This window comes from Fomitiporia mediterranea, assembly GCF_000271605.1.
Source record: "Fomitiporia mediterranea MF3/22 unplaced genomic scaffold FOMMEscaffold_13, whole genome shotgun sequence".
NCBI lineage: Eukaryota > Fungi > Basidiomycota > Agaricomycetes > Hymenochaetales > Hymenochaetaceae > Fomitiporia > Fomitiporia mediterranea.
In genome coordinates this window covers 1,679,767-1,688,295 of record NW_006760398.1, presented here as the reverse complement: position 1 = coordinate 1,688,295, position 8,529 = coordinate 1,679,767, and the positions used below count along the sequence as shown (strand labels likewise).

General features: G+C 33.8%; 2 protein-coding genes across 2 annotated transcripts; one reads left to right on the top strand and one right to left on the bottom strand.

Moving 5' to 3' along the window:
- Nucleotides 1-637: 637 nt before the first annotated feature.
- On the bottom strand, nucleotides 638-2,506 carry FOMMEDRAFT_31429 (uncharacterized protein; the record flags this gene model as incomplete). Its single annotated transcript, XM_007270338.1, has 6 exons — nucleotides 638-668; nucleotides 731-795; nucleotides 1,234-1,366; nucleotides 2,021-2,228; nucleotides 2,268-2,286; nucleotides 2,375-2,506. The coding sequence occupies 6 exons, from the start codon at nucleotides 2,504-2,506 to the stop codon at nucleotides 638-640; spliced, it is 588 nt and encodes a 195-aa protein (XP_007270400.1).
- An 894-nt stretch (nucleotides 2,507-3,400) lies between these two features.
- On the top strand, nucleotides 3,401-5,215 carry FOMMEDRAFT_31428 (uncharacterized protein; the record flags this gene model as incomplete). The annotated part of the gene is made up of 7 exons (XM_007270337.1): nucleotides 3,401-3,628; nucleotides 3,689-3,908; nucleotides 3,960-4,066; nucleotides 4,421-4,592; nucleotides 4,626-4,651; nucleotides 4,703-4,805; nucleotides 4,995-5,215. The coding sequence occupies 7 exons, from the start codon at nucleotides 3,401-3,403 to the stop codon at nucleotides 5,213-5,215; spliced, it is 1,077 nt and encodes a 358-aa protein (XP_007270399.1).
- Between the last annotated feature and the right edge of the window lie 3,314 nt (nucleotides 5,216-8,529).

Below are 8,529 nucleotides of genomic sequence, written 5' to 3'. Positions count from 1 at the left end.
AGTGAAAAGAAATACAGCCTCAGCTAGTAGACAGATAGACTGTAGTGAAGTACAGACAATTGCTAATTAGGCCTTCTCTGTGTGTAAAAGATGAATGTCTACTTACTATGTTCCTCTGTAGGTAGTCAGACATTTTGAAGATGAGGAGGGAGATGGTGCATTAGTGTGAGATACAGTAAAGCACATTCTGGGAAAGTCACACACATTAAAGTTTATTTGGGACCAACATTGAAAATTTGCTACAAAAACCAAACATGCACTGTTTATTGTAAAAATTGAACACTATGGATCTCAAAAACAGCTTTATCAATCCTGAAAAAAAAACGTAATTTTAGTTATTTTGAGTATAATGCAACTATTTTTAGCACTTACACAAGAATAATTTCTTTTCAAGCCATCTAATACAGCTCAAGTAAACAATACAATAAGGGTGAATTATACTCAATTGACAGCAGCTTGACCACTGTGCTTGTGTGCCAGCACTATTACTCAGGCAAGATTATCATTATCCTACACATTGAAGAATGCCTGTCTGAAAAAGGAAATCATCTGATACTACAAAGGTAAATCTGATCTGTTGCCTCATAATACTACAGAGGTCTCTCACAGCTAACAGCTGCTCTAGCATCTTCATCTTTCATATGACAGGAATGACCTCACTCCTAAATCTGTAAGTAATTTCAGAGAGCTGTAATCTGTAGTAATCTTTTCAGACTCTGTAATAGCACACCTGATAACCTGTCCTTTGTATGTCTTTGTAATTACACAGGCAACAGGTGCACTTGTATGGTAAACCTGAGGAGATACTAGTGCTGGCTCAACTCAAATAGGCTAATAGGCATTAGTTCTTAAGCCATTACTAAGCTAGGGAGAGGCAGTTAGTTAAAGAGGATGTAAATAAGGAGGAAAGGTGCTCACAAGTGGTAGTAGTCAATCATGTAAGGTGATAATAACAAAAGTCAAGTAAGATCACATGAAGCTGTTGTAATCACCCCCTAATTGTACTGTTTGAAAGGATGGAAAAGGTATATTTCAAGCAAGAATGGCTACTAGATCACTTGGAAGAAAACACAGAATGATGTACAGAAAAACACTGTAGACAAGACAGAAGACAAAGTATGAGTATAAGACAAGCACTACTATAAAGCATGTAAGAATAGCACTCACAATTACTCAGCAAATAACAATAAAGGACTAAATTCTCTCTTGCTTCTTACCCTCACTCTTACTCACATTTGCCTCTGCCTCCTCCCAAACCTTTTCCTCAGGAGTGCCTTTGTTAGACGTTTTGCTAGCTTTGACAGGATGGAACCTGGCCATTATAATCTTGTGAACCTGCACCAGCTTGCTGCCAATTTCTTCAGCTCTTAGTATAGGGAGGTTTAATGTATTATCTAATGCTTAGAGCTATCTGGTACACATCTTCTTGTCCATCAGAGGATAGTCTGGATGCACTACACTAGTGCCAAGTTCCTAGAGTGAATGATTCTCAACAAGAATGTCACAGATCAGCTTCTCATCTTGGAGAATTTGTAGCATAACAAAGGCCTCATTCACCTTACAGAGTTTGGTTTGAGCAGAGTGTTTTAAGAGGGATACTGTTAGAATAGCAGCCATGTTGGGAAGAGTATTGTTGTTATTAACAGTGATAGATTGTCTGCCCTGCTCAACATTATGCTGCAAATTTTCTAGTATAGCTTTTACTCCCAAGCTATTTTGCTTTACAGACAACCTAGAGTGATTGCCAAACAGGGACTTGTGTAACTGTGATTGATTCCTGACAATCTGTTAGATATGATTCAGAAACCAGTCTGCTGTAGACACATAGTAGGAGCATTCCTCCTCCATCTCTGCCCTGAGCTTAACAGCTTGCCTCTACTTGTCCTCAGCTTCTGTTCAAAGAGTACAAACATACTAACATAGCTAGTTTGACCACCTGTAGTATGTTTCTTTTTTGATTGTCCTGTAAACTTGATGTTTGATTTCCTGGGTCCTTAGGGATTTGTAAAAGACTACACACTTGGGACCTTTAAACATCTTGTAGTAAAAGTTGTACCAACAGAACCATTTGTCCTTTTCAGCCTTCTCAGAAAGGTAATACTTAATGAATTGAATTTCACAGTCCTCTACATCAGGGGAGTCTACCTCTACCTCCTCATTGGCCTGGTCATCAGCCTGATCATTGGCCAGGTCATCAGCCTGGACTCTATTACCATTTGTATAGGAATCTATAAAGTAATTCAACAGGCCCTTAAAGAAAGCCTTACAAGCTACATTAATGGTTTGCTAGCAAATCAATTCCTTGTAAGCCTTAGTGTTCTATATAGGCAATATTGTCAGTAAAATCACAGAAAGCTGCTATTGATGAACTCACCTTAGTAATCAAAGCCAATTCAACATTGTTTATACAAACTTTGTGTTCATTGTAATATCCTTCTACCTTTACATTAACATTCTCAATCCTTGCATTAACCCTATTAAGACTGTCACAAAGTTGCTTTTGCATACTATTAGCCTGCCTTATAATAACCTCCTTTACTGTTTCAAAATCTCAGAGAAGTTGCTTTATAGTAATCTTCCTAGCTTTTGTAGTAGCATACAAGTCTGTAGTAAACCCTTTTTTCTGTTTAATATTGTTGTCAGACTTTCCTACCATCACTACTGTCTTGACTACTGCCTCTACAGCCTTAACACAATTGTAAACCTCTGTGCCTACAACAGCTGAAAAGGACTTGTAAGTAGAAGAAACTGAAATGAAAACTATCACTCACTGTCAGATGCAAGTGATGACACTGAGTTTGCTGCTGGAAACAATAATGTACTGTCCTCATCAACTAAGGCCCTTAGTTAGCCACAGACCCAAAAATGCAGATCTGAATACAGATTGTACCTTCTTAGGTGACCTTCATTCCATTCTCCTCCTTTGTTAGATAGGATAACATTATGTGAGATCCAATTGACAGGTCTGAATGTGTCAATCTATCACCTATACTGAGTCTATTATGTTGTCTTGCTAGTAAGCTAGACATACTATTGACCCAGACATATACAGAATTACTCTGGATACTGGTAGGCAATTAGGATGAAAGACAAAAGGGTGAGTCATTGTCCACATCACTATCAGAGGGTCTGGTTACTATTCACAGGATGTTTGTAATTAGGCTATTTTGGGTAAAGAAGTGCACACAACCTTCCTTGATTTCCATGTTTCTCCCAGGTGCTCAAACAAAGCAAATACTGTCTACTTGTCTTGAGTGTTCAAGTTCTACTTGTAATGTCTGTTTTCTACACTCCTCTTTCCTTTACTAAGTGACTACTATAAATGTTAGTAACTGAATTTCAAATCATGTTTTACATAGTAACTTGCTAGTATACTTGTATCTGAAAATATCCACCACACATGCCCCCTACTTGCCCTACAAAAAAATCAGTAAAACTTAGAGCTGCTGAAGAAGCTGAGTCAGAAAGGCAGGCTACAAAGAATGTGAAGAGACAACCAGGTTGTCCTCACACAGTCCTAAAGGATAGCCTAGGATGTACAGATCAACAAAGGCAGAAAAAGACATTAAAGTCAAATCCAGCAAAGGGTAATAAACAAACTGCAGTTCTGAAACCAAAGAGTAAGAAGGTATGTAAAGGGAATACTGAAACATTATTCATACTTACAGTTTCATTGTACTCCATTCAGGATAGTTCTTACAGAGCCAGTGATTCAGAAGGTGTCCTATCTGAAGAAAACACAAAACATTCAGCTGATTGTACAAACCTTTCTGTCCTAGATGTGACCAGAGCTACTGGTTTTAACCACAAAGATGACAATTTGGACAAACCTAACTTCAGCAACAATGTCTCGAATTTTCTGGAGGATATTGATTTGCTAAGCAAATGGAAGGTTTTTGATGTTCCTAGTAAGTAATACTTCCTGACAGCCATACACTATCTACTTATCATTTTAATAGAGGATGACTATTTTGAATTCCCCTCATACAAGAGAGCCAAGGCATACAGATGGTTGACCTCAACCCCTGCAAAAAGTAATATGCAAGCCAGAACAATCAAGATTAATGTCAAGTTTTTTGATAGAGTAGCAACTTGCTCAATGGATATCAATTCTAAGATGTTGCTCACAGATTTACTGAATAAGATTACAGAAATTACAAGAGCAATATACACTATACATGTGCTTAGTTACAAAGCTCCCTAGTGTAAGAGAGCCAGTTTGAAAGTCAAACCTCATTATCTAGATTCTCAAGCCTTGTTAGACAATCTGTTCAGTAATGTACACAAGTTTTGTAAGGACCAGGCTGGCAATAAGAAGAAGAAGAACTTGGATTGTAGGATAGTCATTCACAATCTTACTCCTATAGTTTGTTCATGCAAATTTCTCTGTATATTACATTGAACTGAAGCCACTTTATAGTCTGGAAACAGAAACGTTACTGCTCAGAAAAAGGGCCAGACAAAGGCTAATACTATGGTCTTGCAAGATGTGAAGGATCAGTATGTACTGGAAATGCAGAAGATTGCCAGTGAAATTGTTACAAACTTTAAATGTGATAAGCACAATAGTACACTATGTGCTTGGTTTAAGGGTATGTGAGATTACATTCTGTATACAAATGCAGATGTTGCTGAGCACACAAAACTTGTGGTGAGTTCTACAGATATATTAAGTATCTACATAAATCTCACTACTGTGTAGTATTGTAAGACCCTAGGCATGACAACAGATAGACCTCCAGAAGCTTTGAAGATTTTGAACAAGAGATCAGTAAGATTGGTATTGTTGAAAAAAGGGGCTAGCAGTGAGTGCTCTGAAATTGAAAGCAAAGGACCCAGGACAAAGAAGGCTTGAGGTAATATGGATGCTCCCAAAACCAGTATCCTAAAGAATATAAGTGTTCCAAGGTTAGTAGACACTCTGATGAAATCCAATCCTCTAAAGACTGTACAAAATTTTCCAACTGTGAAACAATGGCTTCAATTGTGTGCAGACAACCTTGAAAGGGGTTGTAATAGGTTTGATTATGAAGTATTGGAGGTACCTTTTGCAAAGAACAGTATAAAGCAATTGGACAACATTAATGCTCTAGGGAAAGACTTGTTGTGGCAGATTGTAACAGATACAGGACTGGATGTTACAGTTGGGTTGGTGTTGCAGATTGTTTGTTATGCAAAAGAAGATGTTGAAGAAATAAATCACAAATCTTATTGACCTATTAATCATAAACTTTCAATAGAATATGTCTGTCTCTATCAATCCTGTTAATTACAGTTTTTTGTACATAATGAGAAAGTATAATAGAGAAACAGAATATTTTGGACAACACAAAATCATATTAGTGGGCATAACCACAATGATGAAAACAGGAATAGCACATGTCTGCACTGAATGACATAACTTCCCCATACAATTTATCATAGACATCTTTATTAGGCAAAGAGTTGAAATTGAAGCAGTAAAGGTTAGATTTCACAATGGAAAATGCAAGCTTGATTGGATTAAAATCAGGCAAGTAAGTAGGAAGAAATTCTAACTTCATGCCTCTGTAAATAATCAGTGGATTTTTATAACTATGATTTGAGCAGGATACATACCTAGACTTAATAAGCTCACAGATCTCTAGAGCCTTATAGATTGTACAATTATCCATAACAATGACAGAATGTAGGGCTGGGTAGGGTTGTATACAATCTAGCAATCCCTTGATAAAGTTGGTGAAGGACTCTGTATTGAATGCTCCTTCAATGATTGTACAATCAAGCATACCATCAATAGTCATTTCTGGGAGAATAGAGTATCTAGATGCTGAGTTGTGAATACTCTCAAAAAAAGAAAAAAGAAATGAGAGTGCTTGCACCTTTTTCCTCTCACAAAAACTTCCTTTCAACTAGCCTTGTAGCCTTTCAATGCCCATGCTTTCTTCTGAAGGTAAGTTCAACAATCACAGGCACTCTCATCAACAAATACAAGCTGCCTTTTGTGGTAGTGCTTGCTAATATGAAGCTGATATTGAATTTGTACACTCTTACTCTGTTCAAGAGCCTTTTTTGAGATCTAAAGAGGAATCAGAAAAATACTGAAGCTTATGAACACAAATGCTTACCTTCTTTAGTGTAAACCCAGCTCTAACTAGTGCCCTCCAGACTGTTGTATCTGATACATGCTTGCTACAAGCCTGACTGAGGGACTCCTTGAGTTTATCAAGAAAACAATTACTGTGATGGTCTACCAAGCTAAGGAGGTACTAATTTCTTGATGTGCTGAATCCATATGTCCAGGTGCCTCAGAGCATACCTGTGTATCTGAATATTCCAGCAACTGTGGGTGCCCCTGATTTGCTAGTACTTGCTGCTGAACTCCTCCAGTATGTTTCTAATACAAGATTATTTGATAAATTGTGCAGCAGTAGATACTAGTCAGTATAGAGAGTTGATCAATGGAGAATTTTGATGTCTGGTATAAGTTGAGGACAATGACTCTAGCATCTTCAGACAACACCTTACTACAGGTCATTTCTGCTGCAAAATTGAATACTAGGGCACATTATTGTGCTAGTATTGTATGTAACCATTGAAGCAGTATAGAACAGTATTGTACCTTTCTCCCTTTTTGGATAGGTCCAGTTGTAAGACGTCAAATTAAAAGGCATACACTCATTTGAATATAGAAACAGTTAGGCAAACAGAACCTAGACTATAAGAAGTTATAAAAAGTTGAGATATTATAGAGAGTATTTTAGCTTTGTAAATTATAGCTACTATTTTCATTTTTATTCAAACTAAATTCTTTATTATTAGTAACAAATAAACTAAGTAATAAGAGTATTCTAACTTAGACAAAATACACAGAGTAGAATCCTAGCTAATCTTGTACAATTTAACAATTCTACTAATAGTTCAATAATACTATTTTGTAATTAGTGTTTTCTTAATAGTATTAAATACTGTAATACTGTCTTCAAGCTAGTATATAGTAATATTCTAACAATAAACTAGTGTTTTTTCTCTTGTATTTAGAACTACTCATATATTATAAATATAAAGAGAATTCTTTTACATTTGTTTTCTTTTCTTTTAAATTAATATAAGTAGAAATCAAGTATAATACATTGCAAACTTAAACAGAATCTTATATACTCTTATATGTTTAATTAGACAATAAAATATTTTATTTTATTTTAAAGATTTACTTTTTTATAATTTTTAACTTATAAAAATAATAACAATTTTCTCTACCTAATAATCTGTCTTAAAATTACAATTATACTTGTGTCTAGTATACAACTATATATGTACAAACTCTTGTAAAGATTGAATTAGAATTAGAATTAAAATAATAAATTAGTATAAAATAACTTATTATAACTAGACTTTTAGAAATATTTATTATAACTTACTTAGAACTTAACAAAAGTTTGTATAGAGTGTAGAATAGATAGGAAACATACAATTATATATATATATATATAATTACAAGTAAAAATATTTATTTATTTAAATAATATATTTTAGTTTAAAACCTTAGTTTTTATAAGCCTTAAGTTATAAAAGTAATAACTCTTTTTTCTACATAACTGTTTATTTTAAAATCTTGTATATATATTAATCCTAATATATAACTATATATATATATAAAACTTTTTTAAAGATAAAGTAAGAATTAAGAGAGAAATAGTAATATAACTAATTGTAAGTATTAACTATATAAAGTATTTTAATTATAATTGTATTCTAATATACTAATAATTCTTTTGTATATATTATAAAACATTTATAATACATGTAGTAAATTTGTATAAGACAGTTACTATTTTTTTAGTATAAGTCATTATATTCATTTTACTTAGAATATAATTTATATGTATATTAAAACTATACATTATATATCTAATACAATCTTATATACTGTAATATACTTAAATAATTGTGTTTAGTTAATATAATACATTTATACTTATAGATTGCTAATATTTACTATAAGTCTTGTATTTATTATGTATAATCTAACAATTCTAATAGTTGTCTGACAAGAATATTATAAATCTTCTATACTCTTTATATACTTGTATAAATTTGCCAAGTGTGCTAAATCTTCTAAAAGTACTGTATATTCATACAATATTTACAAGCTTCAATTGTTACATTGAGAATTTTATATACTACTATGTTTATTCTAGGTTGTAGAAGTGATTTGTAGCTAGAGTAAGGAACATGTAGTCAGTCAGTACATTGTCAAAGCAAGTCAAAGATGTATAGTATCTGATAGTAAAGAAATCAAGTCAAGTCATGAAATATAAGTGATTGAAAGCAATAGAAGTAAGCAAGGAAGTAGTAAAGAAATGATTAGAGATCAAGCAATTTTGCAGGGGTTGGATAGTCTGGAGTAGTTATTGTTGCCTCCTCAAACTTGAAATCCTACAAATTAAAAAGATGATAACAATAATTAAAATAAAATAAAGAGGGGAGAAGGAAAAGGAAAAGGAAAAGGAAAAGGAAAAGGAAAAGGAAAAGGAAAAGGAAAAGGAA